Source organism: Panicum virgatum, chromosome 4N, assembly GCF_016808335.1.
Source record: "Panicum virgatum strain AP13 chromosome 4N, P.virgatum_v5, whole genome shotgun sequence".
Classification (NCBI taxonomy): domain Eukaryota; kingdom Viridiplantae; phylum Streptophyta; class Magnoliopsida; order Poales; family Poaceae; genus Panicum; species Panicum virgatum.
The window spans coordinates 44,537,917-44,562,271 of record NC_053148.1 but is presented as its reverse complement, the minus strand read 5'-3'; the positions used below and the strand labels follow the sequence as shown (position 1 = coordinate 44,562,271).

General features: G+C 47.7%; 1 protein-coding gene across 1 annotated transcript; it reads right to left on the bottom strand.

The window, feature by feature from the left end:
• Positions 1–6,425: 6,425 nt before the first annotated feature.
• LOC120671481 (squamosa promoter-binding-like protein 10) lies at positions 6,426–9,668 on the bottom strand. The gene is made up of 3 exons (XM_039951813.1): positions 8,816–9,668; positions 7,572–7,759; positions 6,426–7,436 (listed from the first exon to the last, which is right to left on the bottom strand). Exons 1-3 carry the CDS (start codon positions 9,496–9,498, stop codon positions 7,051–7,053), a joined length of 1,257 nt encoding a protein of 418 aa, XP_039807747.1. The 5' UTR covers positions 9,499–9,668; the 3' UTR covers positions 6,426–7,050.
• Positions 9,669–24,355: the final 14,687 nt, after the last annotated feature.

Here is a 24,355-nt window from a genome sequence, read left to right as displayed (position 1 = left end):
TCGGCTCCTTATCCTTCTTGATGTAATTGATGTACAACTTCTTCTTGAAAGTTGCAAAGGCAAGGGCCATCTTTTTTAAGGCATATTTCTTCACAAGTTCTTGGTCAACTCCTTCAGGAAGAGTGAACATATCCTTGAGTTCTGCCATAGCATTTCCTTCTGATGTGCAAGCACGGCGTGTTGCTGTTCTTCGGGTTTGCTCGTTTTCCATAGTCTTGTGGTGATCGGAATGCTTGCCAGAACAATAACCCCACATTGGTTGACAAATTTTGTGCTAACAGCCTCTGGAGCACTTGGACAGCCCTCTGCGTCTACTTCTGTGACGACCTGTCTTCCCTCCATTTTCTTGGTTGGCCAGCGTCTCTCTTTTGACTGGCTCAACGAAGTCGATGCGGAGGTCGACTAAATTACAGAAAAGATATGTTAATCACAAAACTAATCTACCGAAGTCACCATGCATATAGTTTTAAGATTCGTACTGGAACATGCTGCTGTTGATTGGGCGGCGACGCAAAGTCATCATCTTCTTCATCGGCATCTCCAGACATATTCAGGAACGAATCAGCTGTCTGAGCATCTTCTTCAGCGATTGGCTGGGTGGTGTTTGCCCTCGTATCTTCATTTATTGCGTCTAACATGTATTGCTCGGCGACCTCGTCATCACCGAAGGGGTCTATCCTTAACTGAAACCATAAAAATGTGTTAGAGTATGTGTCCATCCTTAAATGAAGTAGGAAAATTCAATTCTTTGAACAAATATGCGTGTTTGAGAGAGAGTGTGTGTGGGTGTGTGTGTCTGTGTGTGTGTTTGTGTGTTAGAGGGACAGAGAAAGAGAGAGAGAGTTAGTGAGTGTGTGTGTGAGTCAGTGTGTGCGTGTGTTAGTGCGACAGAGAAAGAGAGAGAGTTAGTGAGTGTGTGTGTGTGAGTCAGTGTGCGTGTGTGTGTGTTTGTGTTAGTGGGACAGAGAAAGAGAGAGAGAGAGTTAGTGTGTGTGAGAGTCAGTGTGAGTGTGTGTGTGTGTGTGAGTGTGTGTGTGTGTGTCAATGTGAGTGTGTGTGAGTGAGTGTGTGAGTGAGTGTGTGTTTGTGTGTGTGTGTGTGCTCGTGTGTGTGAGCGAGAGACCGAGCGTCGGTGAGGAGACAGCGAGAGAGCGTCGGTGGGGAGACAGCGAGCGAGTGTCGGGGACAAGGAGACAACGAGAGTTAGCGAGAGACCGATCGCCGTTAAAAAGTCGTTAAGGAGAGAGCATCATGTTTGATTTCATAATTAAGAATGAAGAATTCATAATACATAAATACATGAGTTACAGAAATACACGAGTTACATGATAAATACATGATTTACAGAAATACATGATAAATACATAAATACAAGCATTATTCACTCTATATTTAAATACATGATTAAATAAAGTCTCTCTAATAACTAAATTCTATAACTAAATTATACACTATATATAATGAAAACATTGTACACTATACATAAGACTAATAATAGAAATTCTCTCTAATAACTAAATTGTACACTTGTAACTAAATTCTCTCTTTAATATTTTAAAAGCATGAGGTAAAGTCCATTAATGGGTTTAGAAAAAAATTATCTAAAGCTAACTACACTTTATAGAGCTCATGTCTCAAAGCTCATAAGGAGAACAATTTTAGAACTTAGTATAAAATAGCAGTTATGAATAGCAGTTATGAGTTTAATAAGGAAAATTATAGATTCAAGATTAAATATAAACAATTAAATTTACCATATTAATGACCAAGTTTTATATTTCTAGCATGTAGTACTGGACTTAAGAAGACTAACAAAATTGATTTGACTCAATTTGGAGCCCTACATTTTGAACTGTGATTTTTGCAAGGAAACCAAAAAATAAAAACAAACTTCTCCTTTTCTTTTACACTGCCGGTCACTTACAGGTGGGTCCCGCTGACTCTGGGCCCCACTAGACAGCGAGACAGGGACAGGGGAACAGGGAGAATTTGTTATCGCCATAAATTAATAGGATTAATTTATAGGCCGAAAGCAAGATGGGCTTAAAGCAGAAGATTAAGAAGACTTGTAAATCGGTTCCTGCGTGAGCATCTGGGCCACATGGGCCATATATCCTTAAGATTTAGTTTAAGATTAGAGATAGAGTCCGATCGGGACAAGATTGTTTTAGATTGTTTCCCAAGTCTCCGGACTATAAATATGTACCCTATGTTATTCATGAGAAGAGAGCGTCATCACGTCTCGCAAACAATAACTCTCGGCGCATCGCCACCCCTAATCCTAGGGTTTCATCCAAGTAAGCGCCATGCTGCCCTGATCGCTTCTCGCGATCAGGGCAGCGTTGTTCTTGCTTTTACCTTGGTATTACTCATACTGAAGCGTTTTTGATGGCGAGTAATGCTAGTTATCTTGATGTTCGTAGCATGGCTTTTAGTAGATCTATCGTGCCTTGTTGTTTATCATCTACGAACATCATGTTGTCTCTGTGCAGTCACGTTTCAATCTTATGCTAGTTCTTGTCATATAGGATTAGTTGCACAGAGACGACACCCTGCTTCTTTCATGTTTAGTAGATCTGATCTGTTACGGTTTGCTCTTGTTCTTAAGAGTTGGCGTAATATCTGCTAGGTTAGGCCTTGCAAACGGGTTGGTCGATCCGGTGGCGTCTTAGATGCTTTGCTTTAGTCTTAACAGGGAATTGATCCGGGAATCGGCTCTTGCTAGTTCTTAGGCCTCTGTTTTGGTTATGGTTTAGTTATCTGTTACGTTTATTAGGCCCAGTCACGTGTAGGATGTTCCGATCTAGCAGTGAAGCCTTTACCGTTGTGGATTAGATCAATTAGATCTAATTGAAGCAGTTTTACAGTTATTTGCTTTATTCATCAATATCCGGATAAATACAGGTCCCATCTGACACCGGGACTCGATCGGTTCTTTAAAGCCGATGCAAGAGTCGTCCCGGGGAGCCGACCACGGCTCGGACTTATATTTCCACGTGTTTATGTGTGCAGGTCAATCATCGCAAGCACGTCCGCACCTTTCTGATCAGGTATAGGTCAGGTGGCACACCCTGCGTCTTCACAATCCGTAGCGCGTTGCTGGAATTGCGGCCGTCGACGAGGGAGCAGTGCCTGCCAGCGCCCCGGCGACCTCCCGGCTCTTCGTGTTGCCTGTCGCTGCTCGCCGGTGGGTTTCGACCGACAACAGGATGACGACGGCGAAACTCGCTGTCGGCGAGGTCTCCGACAAAACCAACGGCAACACTCGACTCCTCTCTTCATCGCGAACTCGACGAGCTACAAAACCCTAGGCTGGAGTGATGAGATGGAGCTCGTTGGCGACAATGGTGGCACGGCAGCGCGGTTCGACGGCGAACACGCGGGTCTAAACGACGGCGAGCCAAACCGGCTAGTGCATCACGTCCAGAGTCACGAGGCGAAGCTATTCCCACCGAATCACGGCCGGATTAGGGTTCCGGCGAGGCTTGGCCATGCGTGTCAGCTCGGCGGCAAGTCTGCGGAGGTGGCATTGCCGCGTTCCGAGATGAGGTGACCGGTGCGGCTCGATTCGTCCTAAGACGAGCAACTAGAGCTCCTACACTGCACGAAACACCCGGCGACGACGGAGATGACGCGGAGGCACGGGAGGGCCTCGCGAGCTCGAGCTCGCGGCCATGGCGGATGTGCGAACCGCGGCGAGGTGAGGTGGAAACGGGACGGAGTGGCCTTACCAGCGCGCGAACGTGATCGCGAACGACGTCGAGGCGAAGCGCGAAGCGGTGCGCGAGCTCGGACGGGGTCGGCGGCGCGCACGGGCTGGCCCGCCGGCGGCGCGCAGGGGACGGGGCGGCGGCGTTGAGGCGGCGGTCGAGAAGTGCACAAGGGCGTCGAGGCAGACGGGTTGCGCAATGGCGTGGCCGAATAGTGGGAGCGGACGGGCCAGGCGGAGGCGGAGGTCGAGGCGGAAGAGGGCGGCAGCGAGTGGAGGAAGATGGAGAGGGCCGGTGCTTATATGGTGGAAGCCTTTGGCACCGGGTGATAAAGTCACCCGGTACCTAAGGCAGCCTTAGGTACCGGTTGGGTATCCAACCGGTACCCAACCGGTGCCTAAGGAATGCCTTAGGTATCGGGTGACCTCCCACCCGGTGCCTTAGGTGCCCAACGGGCGGGAACTGAAATTGCCCTTTGGCACCGGGTGGTGAACGAAAACCGGTGCCTAAGGCTTCCACGATATTTGCTTTTCCTGCTTGTTGGCGACAATCTAACTGAAATTACTCGATAGTGCAATGATAACTCTGGGTATTTTGTTCGCCGCGGCAACGGTTCGAAACTCCTCAACCACCTTTTTTTTGGACTAGGCAGCCTTAGGTACCGGTTCATATTTCGAACCAGTACCTAAGGCTTTTCTGTTTTTTTTCTTTTCCCTTTTCTGGTTCTCTAATAAATCTGTTAGTTGCCTAATAAATCTGTTAATTGCCCAATAAATCAAATATTGCTTCATGATATTCGAAAAAAATATTTTACATAATAAATCAATTATTGTGTGTGTGATTGAGTTAATGGCCCAACAAATTAGTTAATTGACTTATTAATAGACCAATAAATTAGTTAATTGAATAATAAATCTGATAAATGCTTAGTAAATCAATTAATGGTCAAATAATTACATTAATAGCCTAATAAATCATTTAATCATCTAATAAATTAGTTAATTGGATAATAAATCATTTAAATGCGCAATAATTTTAATTACTACATAATAAATCATTTAGGTGCATAACTAATTATTTTAATTGCATAATAAATCAAATAATTGCATAATAAATCATTTAAATGCACAATAATTTTAATTACCACATAATAAATCATTTAGGTGCATAACTAATTATTTTAATTGCATAATAAATCATTTAAATGCACAATAATTCTAATTACTACATGATAAATCATTTAGGTGCATAACTAATCATTTTAATTGCAAAATAAATCATAATAAATCAAATAATTGCATAATAAATCATTTAATTGCCCAATAAATCAATTCATTGCATAAGAAATCTGATAATGTTCACAGAAAATATTACAAGACATAATCATTCAACTAAGGGAATATTAACGATGGTTTGCTTTACAATCGTCCCTTCATTATGATCAAGACGTGCGTACGAAGCCTCCTCTTCGGCTAAAAGAATACTTGTGTCAACCTCCACTGCGAACGGAGTCATATCTTCAACCTTATTGTATTCTTCTTCATCTGTGACATCGTCGACTCCCACAATTTTCCTTTTTCCTGTCAGAACAATATGGCGCTTTGGCTCATCTCCGGCACCTACAAAACTTGATTTATTCATGAACTTGTCCTTTCTCGGTTTGCTAGATATGTCCTGCACATAGAAAACTTGAGTGACATCTTTAGCTAGGACGAATGATTCGTCTCGATAGCCAAGCTCTTTGAGGTCTACTGTTGTCATTTCGTACTCGTCGATATCGACAACTTTTCCTGTGAGTTTAACCCATTGACAACGAAATAGAGGTATCTTCAACGACCCATAGTCGAGTTCCCAGATCTCTTCAATGTAACCAAAATATGAGTTCGTTTGGCCACTAGAGTCGGTGGTATCTATACGGACACCACTATTTTGATTGGTGCTCTTGTTATCTTGGGCTCTTGTATAAAATGTGTAACCATTAATTTCATATCCTTGGTACATCAGAATTGAATTTGCTAGACCCCTGGCCAGCCAAGCTAACTGCTCATGAATTTGATCGTTGGCCATGACTTCCTTCTGCAACCAGGTGGCGAATGTATCGTTATGATGTTTTGTAATTCATGTCTCAGACTTCAAAGGGTTTATGCTTCGCACAATTTGTATGTGCTCCTCCATGTATGGAGCCACCAAGGCTGATTGTTGCAGAACTGTGAGATGTGCTCAACAACCGGTGCCAAACAATAGGCATAGGCACCTGTTGAAGTTACCAACCGGTGCCTTTGTTGTGGGCACGTGGCGGCACCGGGTCATGGCTTTTGGTACCGGTTGGTGGCACTAACCGGTGCCTATACTGGGGTTTTGGTACCGGGTAATGCTTTAACCCGGTACCAAACCCCATACCTTTGATCGCCGCTGGCATCAGTACCGGTTGCAAAAGCAGCTGGTACCTTTGGCCTGTTTTCTAGTAGTGCCGGTGGTTGATGCTGATTTGTTACAAGAGAAAAGTATTGCTGACTGGTTGGTGGCCGGTGCTGATTTGGTATGAGAGGAAAGCACCGCTAGCGGGTTGGCTTACAAGCCAAGCGAACAGAATGGATCATCGTCATCTGACTCTAGCTCCATCATCTTTCGTATATATGCATGTAAAAAGAGCAAGGTTATTATTCATCAGAAAGGTTAGTTCTAGCTGGAGTCACAATGGGAACTGACAACAACAACAATGAATCTTGTTACAGGTAGTCTTCTCTCGCCTGTTAATTGTTGGAGACACTGTAAAAAACAGTAGCTGGTAGTTTGGTACAACACACGCACTACTACACCAGTAGTACACCCTCACCTTGCAACAAGAGGAAACTAGAAAGGGGAAAAAATAAAGGGGAAATAATAGCAGACACAATATTCCCCACTGAAATGGAAAGGCAGAAAGGCTTGGATGGATGGATTGGATGCAGACGCACTGCAGTTCAGTACAGTACAGGTAGAGAACCCAATGCCATGCAAGGGGGATGCCGGCCGGATGCAGGATGGATGCATGGCTTTGCTAGAGCCATGCATGCAACTTTGCAAGGAGATAGCTAGCTCTACCTTGCTAGACCAGCCTGCTGCAGCTAGCTGCTACTGAGCACTGATGGCTGGCTGGATGGATGGAATCCTTGCACCCTCAGCCTTCTCTCTCTCTCTCTTGTTTTTCTCTCACTTCAGGCCTTTTTTGCTCTCTCTCACTCTCACTCTCACTTTCTCCTATTCCTTTTAATTTACCTACACGGCTACACACCAAGGACACCTTTGACAGAAGAACGTACTCCCGTGCTCGCTCGCTTTGCACGCATCCACGTACGGCCTACATGAAGTCCACCTCGAACAGATTGTGCATGTTGCCGTTGCCGTTGGTGGTGGTGGTGTTCTGGTCGGAGACCTCGCCGTTGGCCGACGGCAGCGCGCTGGAGCACACCGACGAGCACGACAGGATGTTGTTGTTGCCGCCGCCGCCGCCGCCATTGTTGTGGTTGTGAACCTGCAGGGAGGTGATGAAGTGCTGCTCCTGGTGGTGGCCGCCCGCGGCCGCCTGGACCTGGAGCATGGTGCTGAACTGCTGGTGCTGGTGGTCCTTGTCCGGCGACGCACCGAGGGTCAGCGTCGGCCTCGCCAGCTGCTTGTTGCCCTGGTCCAGGCAGCTGATCACGCTGCCCGTGTTCGATGACATGGTCGACTTGGCCGTGCTCAGGTCTGCGCGACGACGACCATGAGTGAAAAAGATATCAGAAAATTAAGTTGCCAGCTGATCAGGATCAGCAGTCAAGTGCTGTCGAGTTGATGGAACTATCTATACATCGAGAGGATCAAGCATGCATGCGAGCTTACTCCTGCTGTCAGTGGTGTAGGAGCCCGTCATGGAGCCGCCGCTGGGCTTCTTGGCGGGCGGCGACGCCGCCGCGTCCTTGGACGACGCCGTGGAGGCGGCGGCCGGCTTCCGGCGGCGGCGGTTGTGCTCGGCCAGCCGCTTCCGGCAGCTCCTCTTGGCCTCGTCGAACTCCGTCAGGACGTGAAACCTAGCCGAAATGTACAATTCAGCACCACAATTTCAGGATGCACGTATCAAGAGGGTCGTCATCTACGCATTGTACAAGTGCACACCTAGAACAAGTTTTGTTGCCAGTTTGCCACGCCCTTCGAAAGATGAACACACAAAAGCACTGGACTCTGAATTTGGTCCACTAGCCCCATTGGTCAATGCAGCAGGACGATAAAGAGTAAAGCAGGAGCAGAGATACGCCCCAGGCCTGGCCCGGGATCCTGCGTTGCAGCAGCCACTGCCAGTAGTCTGCTAAAGCAAGCAGCTCGCAGCAGCCTTTCCCTTGAGATTCTTTCACGATTTTGTTCCCCAGCGATCCCGAGATCAGAGCAAACTGGAGCAACGGCATGCAGGAGAGTAGGAGACCCAACTACTGAAGTGATCCTACTAGCTGCCAGCAAATGCAAGAACGCGACAACCCAGCTGATCCATGGCTAGTGTTTTTTTTTTTCAGTTGATTTCATGCTTTGATCCACGACAACAGCACAAGTCTCTACAACAGTCGGCAACAGGCCTCGTCGTGTCGTGTCCGAGAGCGAGAGAGACGACGCGAGAGGCCCCTGTGGCCGTGCAAGCGTGGAGTGGCTTTTGGGCTGCATGGTTTGCAGGAAGCTTGCAGCTTTCCATCCATGGCCGCCGCAAGAGACAAGGAACACGAAACGAAAGCCCATCGATCTCCACGACAGCTCCGAGCTCTGAAAAGGAGGCCGGGCAGGGAAAGGGAAGACCAGACCACGAGATCGACCAGGGTGGAGCGGAATGGAGTCGACGACCAGCAGCAGCAGCCAGCAGCCGAGCGGAGCCTTTGAGTGAAAAAGCAAACCCAACTACCGATGGCTCCGTACGCCCTAGGCTTTGTAGCCTGCGAGCTAGTCGGTGGGTAGCTAGCTCGTGTAATTGTAGTTACGCCATGGCCTTGTCAATGCAAGAACAGGCACTGTGTGCTGTGTCCTAGGCTGCGAGCTAGAGTGAGGTCTAGGGAGGGATCGCCGAGGTCGAGGACGACGTGGCGTAGCGTAAGGTAACAAGGTACCTGCTGCATTGCTGGCAGAAGCGCTGCTGCTTGCCGCCGGCGGCGACGACGGAGGCCTTGGCGTGGTACTCGCAGACCTTGTGGCGGCGGTGGTAGTGCTTGGCGCCGGAGAGGTCTGCCTTGCAGCCCTCGGCCTGGCAGCGCGGGGGCCGGTGGTGCGCGCCGCCGAAGCCGAGCCCGAACACGCCGCCGAGGCGGGAGTGCATCAGGAGCCGGTCCACGGCCAGCATGTCGCCCGGGGAGAAGTAGGTGCGGCGGCCGAGGTTGAGCCCGATCCGGCCGCCCCCCGCCGCGCCTGCGCCGCCGTCCGCGCCGACGCCGCCGCCCTCGCGCTTCACCAGGCCGAGCGCCGGGTACACGTCGCCGGGCATCGGCATGGGCATCTGCAGCGGCATGGGCATCGGCAGCGGCGGCGGCGCCATGGGCGCGAGGCTGGACGGCAGCGTGAGCAGCTGGTGGTGGGGCGCCGCCTCCTGGAACTGCAGCGCCGCCGCGGCGAAGTCGAGGCCGTCGTAGAGGTGGTGCTGCATCCCGCCGCCGCCGCGCTGGCCGCCGCCTCCCACCACGCCGTGCTCGAACCCGACGTAGGGCGGCGGCTGCTGCTGCTGCTGCTGCATCGGAGCGAACGGGAAGTCGTCGCCCGGCGCGGACGTCGCCACGTTCAGCCTACCACCGCTCATCATCTCCTCCGGCCGGCCGCCGCTGCAGTGCGTGGCGAGGATTGGGAGGGAGGGAGCACGAGAACGGATGAATGGAGAGGAGAGGACGATCGAGCTGAGCTAGCTGCGTGGGCTGCTGCTGCTGCTGGAGGCAGTGGTTGAGTGAGTGAGTGGAGGGAGGCTGCAGCGGCAGGGGTGGTTAAAAAGGCAGTGGGGGGAGGAGAGAGAGAGCGCGTGTGTGTCCGTTGGTATTAAACTCTTGGCGTCTTGCTTGTCCGCTAGCGGCGCCATGGCCCCTGCCTCTGCCTCACTGGGACCCCCTTGCTGTTTTGGTGCTACAAGTCGCGCCATGGTTGTTTTGGAGAGAGAAACACAAAGCAACGGGAGAGAGAGAAGAAGAAGAAAAACAATCTATTTTCCTTTCATTTGTTTGAAGCTTTGGACAGCTGCGTATTGGACGTATACGTATACATGGGTGTAACAAACTGCAGCCAAGGTGCAATTTGTGATCCATGAATGTGAGGTATGATCCGACATGGTCGTCGAAACCGACTTTATAATGTACACTCATTGGCTTGGGACGACATTATTTGTTTTTGAGGTTATAGGACTTATATAATTTACGCTGGTGTGACCTTGCAACATTTCATGAAGTTGAAGGTGTACAAACTAGGAAACCATCTCTCTCCCTTCTACCTTTGTTTCTTCTACCTCATTTCGTTTTGCATGACAAAAGCATTTTTGTTTCTATGGCGAGCCCTGTTTCGCCACGTGCTGACCCATGAGTGGTCGCAAGATTCCGGGGTCTCTCTCTCTCTGTCTGTGCGTGTATGTTAGCCTTTTGCAAGTAGTGCCCGGGCCGGTATCAGAAAGTTTGATGTGCTTACATGTATACAGAGGCAACAATAAAGATTGTGGCCTTTCTGTTTCCTGTGTACAGAAACACAGTCCGATCTATGCAGGCGGGCCTATGGCAACTGATGAACACCCCCAAACCCTGCAGGCACGCACGCTTTCCTAAGTTGCTTATAGTTTCTTTCCTCAAAGGCAAGTAGGAGGCAAGTCCATTCCTCCGTTCCTCGAAGGCAAGGAATAATACAACCGGCTGCTGAGTGTTGACTGTAAAGATCTTTGCAGCTTGTTTCTTAGCCCACTCGTATAGTAGCTCTTCACCATTAATACATAGCTCGCTTATCTCTGTCACGAAGTTCTTTGGTTCTTGTGTCGAAACATGCTTTCTAGCCTGTTTCTCTCTCTCTCTCCCTCTCCCTCTTCTCCACCTCAGTATTCAGTCTGCTTACAACTTGTTATTATACTTGCTCTAAACATATCTATGGAAGTATGCTCTTTTTAAATATGCCACTATATTTAATTTGAGTCATTATGTGTAGATGAGATGATTTTATTTTTAGAGCTTTAAAAAATTTGACCTTAGGATGGGAGGATATGTATATGTAACAACTTTTCCATGTTAGTAGGAAGAGCCTTTAGTATAGTAACATGCTGAAATGTGGTAGCAAAAGCATAATTGGACAGCTAAAGCCTACATATAGCCATCTTCATTGCCCATAAGTTGGCAATAGTATTAAATTTCGTATACAGGTAGTACAAATCTTAACACATAGCCTTAACAACAAACACGCACATCACCCTCTTGAATTGCAGTCGATGACTTCAATTTCATCATGGCCATTAAGGATAGTTGATGAATCCATAAAGCTAATTACCTGCTATTGAGACTTTGATTGTCGCATCGCATCTCATATTTCTATACTTTTTTTATGAAATCAGTTGGTGGCACTAAATTTTCTTTTAATATTGACTTCTTGAGATACTAAAAAATGTAACAACAAGAAGGTTGCGAAGAAGTGCATGTGCAGTCCCCCAAGGAAATCTAAACACTATCTATGTGATAGAAAAAGCTAAGCTCCATAAACCCCAAAAGGAAGCTAGGTAATCTTGACACAAGGTTCTCATTTAAAAAATGTAACAAATGGAGAAAACTAGGAACAACAGTTTCAAATAAAATTTAGACCATAACTAGTCGTCGGTTCTTACCAACTAGTATGGTACAAAACTCTCAACTTTGATGGCTGCCAACATAATTGTGCATGGACTTTACTCACAGAGAGGGCCTACCTGATGATGGAGCATTATCCATTAGTTCCTCAAGGATCTATTGAAACAAAAGAAACTTCTGCACAAATATATGCGACACTACTACAAAAATGATTTTTAGGGGCAGATAACAATGCATTTGTAGGGGCGGGTGCGATACCTGCCTCTAGTTTTCGCAGCTACAAATGCTATTTTCAGGGGCGGGTAACGCACGCGCCCATATTTTTTTCAGCAACAAATATGCTTGCAATATTATTTTTCTAGTTCCATGGATCCCAATAGGCTTATGATACAAATTTTGCTTTTTTTATGTGTTTTGCTATTTTCTTTGAATTAAATGATTTTTTAGTATAAATTTGAAAATGCATTTGTAGGGGTAGGTGGGAGCACCCCACCAACCCATACAAATGCATTTCCAGGAGCGGGTGACGCCCCACCCGCGCCCTACAAATGTATTTTCTAAAATTTAGAAATTTATTTAATATAAAAAATAGCACATCACAAAAAAAATTGAAATTTGTACCATAAACTTGTTCTGACCTATAGAACTAAAAAAATATTAAAACTATATTTCAGTGTATATAATAGTTAAGATTGTGAAACCATAAGTATAGCTCACCCAATCTACTGTCTCGTGCAACTCAAAGCTCACTTTGTGGTTTCCACACCTATAATCACTATATACACTAAATAATGCTTGTAATATTTTTCCAATTCCATGGGTTACAATAGTCTTATGGTACAAAACTTTTTTTATGTATTTTGCTTTTTTGGAGTTAAAAAAATTTTTGGTATATATTTGAAAATCATTTATAGGAGCAGATGGGGGCATCACCCGGCCCGTTTTTAAGGGCAGCTGATGGCGCGGCGTCACCCGCCCCTAGAAATAGAATTTTATGGGCGGGTGACGCCATCACCCGTCCCTAAAGATAGGCATCATCTGTAGGGGCGGGTGATATCCCCACCCGTCCCTAAAAATACTTTTCCAGGGGCCGGTAGTTTGCTACAGTATCTCCGCTCTCTTTGTAGCAACAGATTTTATTTTGATCCGCTCCTGGAAAAAAATTGAGGCGTTCCTACAAATTGTTTTTATATAAGTGTGATCGAACTTTAATTACTATGCCGTAATGGAACATATTTTTACAAATTTCATGCAGGAGTCATACATTTATTGTATGTATGATAACTAGGAAAATATTTGTTAAGAAAAAAGCAAACATTTCCAGCCCATGCAACTGCACACGGCCAATTGACAGAACATGCTAGATTAAAATTTTCAAGATGGTACCATTTCAATTGGTTTGCAAATAAGTTCCAAATACGAAACCCACAGTGCTATATATCTTTATACTTGGAGTTGATTCAATTCATCAATGACCAGGGCGGTGCTTTTGCTAGTCCAAACCAAAGAAAGGAATTGGTCACCCCTATCTGCTAGCGTCCTTTCCTTCTCTTTTTCATCCAGAAATGGCACTACTGAGCAGTGAGGACCAGAGTTTTTAATTCCGGTATGAAAAAAAAAATCGGCCATCACCGATAAAATCGAAATATCGGGATTTTTTATTTTTATTTTTTATGTTTACTTTTTAAATTTATTTTTTAGTGAAACAAATATTCAAAAAATCAATTTCGGCTGGTAAAAAAAATATCGGACCCCGCCGATAAAACCAAAATATCGGGTATACCGCGAAATTTCGAGCGATATTGTGAACGAGGACTGACCATGCATGCATGCATGTTGGATAATCATACAGCTATACTTTTCCCCTCTTTTTTACCGTATCATCATGTACAGTGCCCCTGCACCGTCTCGTGCCGGAGCAAGCGTAAACGGTAAAAAAAGAGGACGCACAGTGCTAAAGTGACAGTGGTGAGCGATCAGCTGCAGAGAACACTTGAATATCGCATTTCTCACACGGAGACACACACACTCTGGTAAATCCCGTACGTGTACTCTTCACCAGCAGCAGAAACAAAAATCTTTGGTGATGACGTGCCTACATGAATCCTCTCTCGCTCTCTCTCTCTCCTGTTACTGGAAGCGAAGCAGATGTAAATGCATGCGATGGCGCCAATTGCGGGCTAGCTCGTGGCTAGCTAGGTCTCTGTCTCTCTCTCTCCCCCCCCCCCCCTCGATCGATCTAGCTATGCATGGATGGAGTCGACGGCGACGGATCAATCGAGGCCGGCCGCGCGCGCCGTTGTTGTTTCTTCCCGGCCGGACGGCGAGGCATTGATGGAGGTGGAGGTTGCACTGGTGGACGCGCAGAAGAATGATCACGACGACGGGCCGGGCCGTGGTGGCTCGCTCGTACCCGCGGCTGCATTCAACTGGCAATTCATGTCGCGATTGATGCGATCTTTCGTGGGCATGTGTGATCGATCGAGCGAGACCGATGCGTCCCGTGTGCGTTCCAGGTCAGTACTAGTGTACTACTGCTGCCTCTGGCTGAGCTTGCATGCTCTGCCGGTTGACTTTCCTTGCATGCATTGCTCTCTCTCTCTCTCTCTCTCTCTCTCTCTCTCTCCCTCCCTCCCTCTCTCTATCTCTCTCTATCGTCTCCCCCTCTCTCATTTCATCTTTACTGATCGAGCACAGTTCGATCGATTCACACGTATATGTACAGTTTGTTATCTGGAGAAAATATGTACAAGGTGTGGTTTGGCTCAGTGCAGTGTCCAAAACTAATTAAGCTTGAACAGTCAAATCATTAGAGTATATTATTCGTAACAACAGATCTGCTTGATTACTCGATTATATAGAAGTATTCTCAAACATTGATTCAACTGTAACGTTTTACCAGCATATTCTTTTTTCACTAATCATTCGGTTCAAAATCACAAAAATTTAACGTTGAAATGCGTACACATCTTTTTATAATAAGCAAAAAGCATATATAGTCTACATATTTAAGAAGTTACAGAGCAATGTTAACGAAACAGTTTGTTGTAAGAAGTTATGCTATCGAACATTAGGTTATTTATTGTGTCGACTCACATATAGCAAAACCACATATTTCAACGAGCTAAAGTATATAGCTTTAAAGTACATATTTTTACAATACATATGCATTGACACATTGAGTCTACAGTTCTTTGGAGGCCAGAGGCTGGGTTAGCACTGTAACAGCCCGAAAATTTACCAAAATAAATCACGCGCTAAAAATAATTTTTAAATCTCTTTTCATCGTTGAGCTCAGTCCTTTCCTAAACCCCCTTCTTGTCCGAACTCCAAAATCCCCGGCGATCCCGCCGACCCGGCACCGAAATCAATCGCCGTCCCATCTCATTTTTTCCCTCATTCCACACAACGCGCTGCGCGTCTCCGACCGGCGCGCGTGCACGTCCGGCCCGCGGTCGCCACCGCGAATCCCGCCGGCGCCCCTCTCCTTTTCCCTCCCTCCTTTTCTTTTCCTTCTCTCCTTTTTCTTTTCTTTTTCTCTTTTCTTTTCTTTTTCCTTCTCCTTCCCTCCCTCCTTTCTCCCGCAAGCTGCCGAAGCAGCTTGGCGCTGCCCTCTCCCCATGCGCGGCACGCGCGCGCTTGCTGCCCATGCGCGCGCCCCTGCCCACGCGCACCATGCGGCCGCGCCGCTCGCCGCGCCGCTCGCCGCTGCCGACTCATCCCATCGCCTGTCCAGGCGTCGCGCGCGTGCCCTGTGCGCAGCACGCGTTCCACGCGACCCCGATACTCGCCACGCCGCCCATCGATCAGCACCGCCACCGCCTTCCTGTGCCCGCCACGCCGCTCGCGCCCACCTCGGCGACCTTGAGCCGCACTGCTCGCGAGTAGAGCCCGACGTCGAGCACAGCAGCCAGCCCCTCCTCCACGTGCGCCACCCACCCCTGCACATCGGCGCCCTCAACGCCCGCGCCGCTCCGCGACGCTCGCAAGCGGCCGAGCGCCATTAAAGTCGCCACGCTGAGCCGCCGGCCGACCACCACCGCGGACCCCCCTCCTCCACCGCCTTATCCCGCCTATAAATAGGTCCCTCTCGTCGCCCTTCACCACCACAACCACCTCAGCCGCGGCTCGCCTCCTCTCTAGCTCTGCAGCGCCGCCGCCGGAGCTCCTCTGCCCCACCTCCGCCCATCGCTGTGGGCAGCCCTCCTCTCCGCGCCCCAGCCCGAGCCAAGGTAGGGGATAGGATCCTAGTGGTTCCCTCTTGCTTTTCCCCCCAGCTCCGGACCGCCGCCGAGCCCCGCAGTGGCGCCACCACGGCCGCTGCCGCCCGCCGCCGCCTGCCGCCGTGGCCAAGCCTTCATGGACCATCTCCGCCCGAGCCGCGGCAGGGGATCGACTCCTCTTACTCTCCTCTCCCTTTTCCCCCTCTTCCCGAGCGCCGTCGAGCCCCAAGGTCGCCGGCCAGGTGCTGCCGGCAACGCCCCCTCCCTTTCCCCTGTTTCGGTCGCAGGAGAGAGGAAGAAGAGGGCACTTTTGCCCTTAACCCCTACCCTTCCTTCTATTTCTTAAAGAGCCCTCCCACTCTCTCTAGCCTTTTTGCAAAAGAAACCCTCTCCTTTATTATATTCCAAAACAAACCCTTCCACCATATAAACAAATTTCCAAATAGACCCCTACACCTTTCTAGTATGCCCCAGATATTTCTAGAAATTACAATGAAGTCCTTCCACCCTCAAAACTAATTACAAAGAGGCCCCTGAACCCCGGTTTAGCCCTAACCACTCCTTTAACCTATCATTTCATGCGCCAAAAATCCTCAGTTTGCCCCAAAATTTACCACGCCATTTGTAATATAGTTTCGGCCGTGCCATTAGAAAACCGTCCAAAAATATTACTCCTATCTCCATATCTTAATTGTTTCCGATTCAAGCTCAACGATAAAATGTTTATTTCTTTTTATTTGTTGTGTGCTTGTTGTGTGCGCCCTAGATCACGGAGTGATCGAGGATGAACCAGTCGACGAGCAGTAGCGAACAAGTGTGCGACCCCAAACCCGAAGGACAGTAGCTCGATCAGGACTTCCCGGAAGGCTTTGAGAACGGCAATTTCAATCTCATCCTTTGATGCATGTTTTGTCCCAGTTTATAAACACAACCTATTGGCTTGTTTTACAAAACTGCATATGCTTTGATTGCTGAAAACATGGTTGGATAGCCACCCCTTGATTTGTTATAACCATTCCTTGACCACCTAGATTAACGTCTAAATGTGATCTGTTCTATTTGGATGTTAATCGCTGCTAGAACGCTTAAGACCTTAAACACGGTACAACTTGTTTTCTAAAAGGAAAATGTGTGAGTGTGTGTGGGAAGGGAAAATGTGGAATTTTTGGAAACCAAAAGAAGGACGAGATGGATGGCACTTCTGTGTGAGTTGCCAAATGGTGTGCTCGTACCTTTGTGGTTGAGCAAGATTGGGAGATATCCATATTGTCGCAATTAAGGACTGAGTTGATGTGTCATCTTGCCTAACTCAACTATCGTGCAAATCACTCGACTGTTGTATGTGGCAACGGCTTAGTGTAAACCCCACTAGTTAGTCTGATAGCCATCAGGAGAGCTGAGAGCAACAGGAGACCAAGGAGAAGGGATAAGCTCTGTGTGACTTATGCCCCGGTTAAACCTCGGTGATAGGTCAATGGCCCCTTGGTGGATCCCGTGATGGCTAGTCAGGTCTAGCTAAGGTGGGTAATGGCTTTGTTGGGATCTGCACCGACACTAAGGTGATCGTGCTGTGGTACCCCGCTCGTGGGTAAAGTTGCACACCTCTGTAGAGTTAAAACCTATTCGAATAGCCGTGCCCATAGTACTGAGCGAGTTATGATTTGGTCACACAACTAGCATTTCTTCTGGGAATGGATGTGTTGGCGTGAGTTGTTTTGGAAAGTGTCCGGCAGCTGTGCCATGTGCTACGGCGGATGAGGAGTCTAGTAGCAATTTAAAACTTGGATCCTGTGTGGATCAACCCTACGTATTACTCGGTATGAGAAAATTGCTTTGAAAATCCTTTTCTTTCAAATGAGCCCATGCATAAAATTAGCTTTCCGCAAATTAAACCCTAACCTTATCCTTGATCTATCCTGTGCATGTATTCTGTTTATACCCCCTCCGTGGGTGTGGTTGGACTTGCTGAGTACATTTGTACTCACCCCTTTCTTAATTTTTACAGAGGAAGATCCAGACTTTATTCCCGAGGACGTTGAGTAGGGGTTCCGTTCTGCACCCAACTCTGCCTGTGGTGTTGGCCCTGTTCAGGATGCTTTCGCTGGCGCGATACTCTGAGCCTGAGCTGGATCCCATGTGGGTCGTGCTTTGGTGTATCACCGTAGCCTTTTTACTTCTTGTTATTGTCTGTCTCGAGTGTCCACCTCCTCGGAGGATTGTACGGTGATGTACCATCTGATGTAATAAATGTGTATCAGCCTCCTAGGATTGATATTTGTATCACATTTAAGTCTTCTCTTATGAGGGGACACTTCAGGTGGTATCAAAGCCGTAGTTTGGCCGTAGGACGTGACCCTAGAATCGAGACCCTTTTTTCGAGCCTTTCCACATTAGGACTTTCCTTGCTTAATCCTTTTTTCGCACAAACACTCACCACTGATTCTTGCCCTGTTACAGATGGCTGACAATGGATGGAGTGGCGGAATCTGCCATGCAAAGCCCGACCTTCCTAAGTTATTGCTACTCAGCCTGGAACGCGTCGGAGTTGTGGACCCACTGGAGTACGTCTACCGGGAGTACGACTCCAGGGGCACTCTTCGGTGTGACATGATGATCTTCGTGGGAAAGAGCACCCGTTACCCTAACGTGGAGCCCTGGTTCGTCTCCACCACAGGCTTTCGCTTCCCTGACACCTACCGAAAGGCCGCCCGAAAAGCCCTGTGACGTTTTCGCGTGGTCTACAAGCATCATCTTCAGCGGACTCCTATGGAATTTTTCCCGCCTACTGGAGAAAGAGGACGTTCATGGATTGCCCGGATGAGAGGACTTGGAAGAGAAGGAGAAGACCTAGAAGATACGGTCTCCCACCTATCCATCTACCTCACCGGCCTGGATGAACTCTACCGCGAACAGGCGACACAACTGAAGCACCAAATCCGCAGGGCAGAAAAGGCATTCCAAGAAATGGAGTAACAACGGATAAGAGCCGTACGAGCCGAGAATTCCCTAGCCACTCTCCAAGCCCAATGGCAAAACCATGAGGCTCACAGAGGAGTAGGTGGGTGGATAGAAGAAGAATCCGAAGAAACCCATTGGGATAAGGGTACTCAGACCGAAGATGATGTGATGGAGCAGTGTCTTCCACCAAAGAAGAGCCCTATCCAGATCGAGGAAGAGTCCCCATGATAGGAGAGTAGCACACCTAAGCTAGAACCCCTATCCTAATAATCGTGTATCCATATAAACTGTACCCCACCATGTTGTAATAATAAGTACCATCAATCCCCTTTGTACCCAAATATTTGTGCAAAGCTTGTTCACCTTATCTTTGTTTTCAGATGGCTGAGGAAGAATGGACCCAGGGCAATTGCCAACCTGCACCTGGCTTCCCCAGCCTCTTGATCAATGCCCTGGAGAGCTTTGGTGTTACGGAACGCCCAAGGTACTACAGCAGGGAGTACGAGCACCATGGTACCCTCCGCTACAGAGTGATCCTGGTCATCGCCAGAAGTGACCGCTACCCCAACATCCAGCCATGGCGAGTGACCGCCATGGGGTTTAGGCACCAAGACACCTATCCCTTGGCCATCACGAAGGCGATCCGCTATATGTGCCAGATTTTTAAAGGACACCTCGCCCCCACACCGATGAGGTTTTTTCCTCCGGCCATCAGAATCCCAATTTGGGAGGCTCGCATGAGGAGCCTGGAACGGCGCCTCCATGAAGAAGACCCCCTATACCAAGTGGCTACATACCTAGCCTCCTTGGATCAGCTCTTTGATGAGCAAGCCAGCATCCTGAGGGAGCAGACCCATCGAGCCGAGCAAGCAGAGCTCGCGGTAAGACTGCAACAGATCCGGGCAGCCCAAGCCGAGGCAAGAGCCCCAGCCGCGGTCAGCAGCGAAGCAGTTGTCCAGGAGAGCCACAGGCAGGCCCGAGACCGGCGTATGCAAGAATGGACCAGAAGTGGAACACCAGTCCCGGCAATTGGGGAAGACCATGTCCTACTCGGGACGCCCATCATAGGATGGGGACCACTCTTGAGAACCCTACAAGCCCCACCCGAGAACCCTGAAGGCTCTGCTGCTGTCGTTGAAGGAGAAGCTGCTGTGCAACCCCGGAAAAACAGAAACCTAGAGAATGGCGAGCAAGGACTGCTCATCCCCCTGGAGGCACACTCCGAAGAAGGCTCGCCCTGTGAGTAGCTTGCCCCGAATCCACCCTAGAAGAAGCCCCAGTCCCTCTGGCTTAAGTTGTACCCTTAATTGTGACCTTTGTACCCGGACGTATAGTACGTGTTTGGCCTTGTCCCAGTGTGTACCCCCTGAAGTAATAAAATTATTTGTGCTTATTGTTTGCTAGTCTGTGTGCTTGTTGTTAGTCTATGTGCTTATCGGTAGAAGGTGGATTCTGCCTTTTCAAAATTACGAACTAAACAACTTAAACATCACTTAATCCTAATCTCAATCTCACCCAATCTACATATGGCTTCCCGAAGCAGTTCGAGAGTCTCCTGCAATCGGACCCCTGCAGCCCTTGGAGCGGGAGGACAGCCTAACGGACAGGACCCTATTAAGAACGAACAGGAAGTGAGCCAGAACGGAGGAGGAAACCAAGAAGAAGTGCCACTGCCACCGCCTCCGCCTTTCGGGGACCTGGTGTGGCAGAACCGCCTAAATTATCCCGGCTCAAGTGCGCTGCCCAACATCATAAGGCAATACCGGCTCAAACGCACTTCAAACGGAACAATTCTTGGTCTGTCGGGTAACGTCCCGATACAACCACCGGTTCTCGGATCGAACAAGCATACCCCGCACGAAGGCGAGTCCAGAGGTATTACAACCACAAATCTTACATCACAGGCATAAAAGTTATTACAAACCAATTCTAAAACATTATTACAAGTACAAACTTTAAAAAGCAGTTATACAAACCATAGTTTTAACTTCAGAGTTTGAAAGCAGCGGAAAGAGACAACGACGGCTACAACACGTCGCAAAAGTATACCAAGCTAGCCCAAGCAAGGTATCACTCGTCATGGTCATTGCCGGCCGAAGACGAATCCCACTCTACAGACCAGCCAGGAGGCAAAGAGCAGGGATAGGTCAAACTAGCGACCTGGTCCTCAAGACTCATGCCTGAAAAAGGGTTTCAACAGCAAGGCTGAGTATTCTAATACTCAGCAAGACTTAACCGTCAACGGATATAAGTAGCCCACTATAGCTAGACTATGGAAGGTTTGTGAGGCTCTGGTTTTCCTTTTGCTGAAAAGCAATAAAGAGTAAATCCTTACTTTCAAGTTTTAGCTTCCAAGATTCTAGTAGATTAACCATTCTATGTAAGCAACTACTATCCAATCATGGTAGAAAACTAAGCAAACATCAAGATTAATAAATAATATTGTTGCTCTTATTACTCTGTGGGGCAAAGGGATCAAGCAGTCTCATTTCATCGTGAGAGGCGGACGATTCTGAATCGAAATTCAACCTTGCAAGGATAAACCTAGCACACACGTCTGGAACACCGTCGGGTCATTCCCAAACAACCGTTGACCTTTCTTTCCGGCTTGTGGATAGGAACACTCTCCCCGACTACAGGGCTCCAAGGTCCACCCGTGCCCGGTCCACCCTTGTCCCTTGAAGTCGTAGTGTTGCACAACATAAAAATAAAACCTATCCCTAAGAGAGAGTGTCAGGTATATCCACTCCCCGGTCCAATCAGTTACTAGGCTTGCCGCGTACCATATTTACGGCATGTGGCTAGTACTTTCAAAAACTTAACCACCGCTACCACACACCGCGACCTTAGCAAGTTCATCAATACAGACGGGGTCTCACCAAAGGTCATGATATCGAATACGACCCCGTCCGTCATCCTTATATTGATAACAGAAAGTAAACAAGCAATTCCTATAAAGCTCGCGAGTGACAGGCAATCACTCGACTTTTACCGGTACTATAAGCTTAGCAAGTAGTCGAACTCAAGTCTAGTGTTCAGTACATAGGTTCCTAGGATCATGCATCTAGGGTTTCAATTCAAATCCTAAGAACTGTAAATGCACAAGTAAATAAAACAATAAGTGATAATAATTTGAAATATAGGTTATGTCTGGGGCTTGCCTTCTCGGTAGTCGCTAACTATTTCAGCTCTAGACTGTTCCGAACTTTGGTTCGGGGCTTCAGTTAGTTCAGCTGCGTTCACTTGAGCTTCGAGATCACCTCCGTCAGATTCCGGAATTAGCTCGTACGTCCCGTCCGATAAGGCAGTCGTGTCTATATGTAATGCAAGAACAACATTATAAACATACATAGGCAATCGTTTATAGAGTAGTTAAATACCAAATTTAACTACACAAGGCATCATGATCAACAGCACAAAAGAAGTTGACTAACTTTATAAACAAGTGGGGGTGGTTTTCTATAACAAACAAAACATAGCTTGCTAACAAATCAACTACTCTTAGTACAAACTGTAACACATGCTGCTAAAATTACCCTAAACAGAACATGAACAAATCAATCAACCCTGTAAAAATCATGCCAAGACATGTAGCCATTTAATCACAATAAAACATTCATGCAGGCAACACCTAGAGAAAGCTTGAATTACACAGGTCAAACTAGAGCAAAGTAGAAGCTAAAAATTTAACAACAGACCTACACAGGGATGATCTAGCTACTGTGAATTTTTCGTGATTTTATCTACAAAGAATTAATTCTGAGAAAATAAACAAAACAGACAACAGTTTAGCAAGATTAAATTTTAGCTCCTGTTCTAGTCATGAACTGAGGCTCAAACTTCCTGGACAAGCTAAAATACTCAAAAATAACATGCATAAATAAATTCATGATTTATTATGAACAGAAACTATTTACCATAATTAAAGTCTACTAAACAAGGATTAAATCAAATAAATAGCTAAACCAAAGAAATGATCATGAAATTTTTATATCAAAACAAGTGTTACATGAGTAAACAACCATAAAAGTTTCACTGCAAGACAAGCTTTTAATCATCAGATAAGAAAAAGATTAAATAACTAGTCTTTATGTACCTAGTGACACAAAACAACTTGTACAGCAAAAACTTGCAACAAACATACACTATATTTTGATTCTACTACAAAGAGCTACTCTCAACGATTCCAAAAAATCCAAGTTTACATTTTTCTGAATTTCCTACAATTTTCTATGGAATTTCAAAGTTCACTGCAAAAATTACAACGGAGTCCCTGCTGGCACTATTCATATGAGTCACTGACTATTCAAATAACCCCCTGGCACTTTTGTTCCTTCTAACACGGGGTCCTTGGCCGATGAGGAAGAACAGAGCAACGGGCGCCGGCCATTACCGGTGGCGCAGGTCGCCGGCGGCGAGGGTATCGGGGTGGGAAAGCAAGAGGGGAACCAGGCGCACCTCTAGGTGGCTTCGGGACGGCTCAAGATGGCCTATGGCGGCGGGTCCGCGGGCTCCGGCGGCCGGTGGTGGTCGGAGATGGCGGAGGCGGCGCTCCGGTAGGGTAGAAGTGGCGTGGAGTGGCCAGGAAGCTTCACCTCGACATGAGGGAGCTAGTGGGGTGCTTGATTTGGGCAGAGGAAGGAAGGAGGAGCGGCTCCACGGCGAGCATGGCGGCGGCGGCGGATGTTCAACGGCGGCGAGGTGTTCCAGTGAAAATTGGGCGATGGGGATGGGTCGGTGAGCTGCGCGGGCCCACGGTAGAGCTTTCTAGGGGGTCAGCGCAGGCAGATGGGGTCTGCAGTGGCGGTCCTACGGCGGCGTCGAGCTCGCCGGGGTTGTGGGTGAACGGCGGCGCTAGTTTGGGGAGTCTGGGCAGGGAGCGTGCGAGAGAGCGAGGGGAACGCGTTGTGGAACTTCCAGGGGTGCTGACGCGCGCGATAGATGAGGGTCCGGGGTGCTGCGCTGCTCGGGCCACGGCGGCGGCAAGGTGGCAGCCGCGAGGAGCTTCTGGGTGGCGTGGCGAAGGGAGGGGAGGTCCAGCGCGAAAGAAGAGGGCGTCGAGGAGCTTCTATGCGACGCGTGGAAGCTAGCAGGAGGGAGGTGGCGCGGGAGGGCGGCCCAGAGTGGCGGGCGGGCGGCGCACGGCACCGGCGGCGAGAGAGAGCAGAGAGAGACAGACAGGGGAAGGGGAAAAGGGACCCAAATGCTATTTCCAAAAATTCCAGGGACCAGTCTGTAAACTAGCGATAACTTTTAAAATAGGGCTCAAATGAAAAAGTTCCCAGTATGAAAGTTGTTCAATTTTTCAAGATCTACAACTTTGATGTTGTGCAAAAATTTATTTGATCAAAGGATAAAGAACTAATTTTGAAAACATGGAAAGGATTTTGAATTCTAGGAATTTTGTCTTTTTCAAGGTAATTTCACTTTAAATTTAGACTTTAAAGCAAAATTTGCTGCCATGCATTAAATGCACTGAATTTTGCAAAAACACCCTCCACAAAAGTTAAAATTACGCAACCTATTCAACATAACTATAGAAAGGACCTTGCATAAAATCATAATTACACATAGAACCTTTTTATATTTACAAAAAGATCCTTTTTCAAGCCATTCAAGCACATGATGTATAATTTGGTTCTAAATACCCTAAGTTGGCTATTTAAAAACCTGGGCCGTT

Coding starts and splice junctions, on each gene's coding strand:
- LOC120671481 (XM_039951813.1), bottom strand. CDS start 9,498: ATGATGAGCGGTGGTAGGCTGAACGTGGCGACGTCCGCGCCGGGCGAC. Junction 7,760..8,815: donor TTCTGCCAGCAATGCAGCAG/GTACCTTGTTAC, acceptor CATTTCGGCTAG/GTTTCACGTCCTGACGGAGT. Junction 7,437..7,571: donor CTACACCACTGACAGCAGGA/GTAAGCTCGCAT, acceptor GTCGTCGCGCAG/ACCTGAGCACGGCCAAGTCG.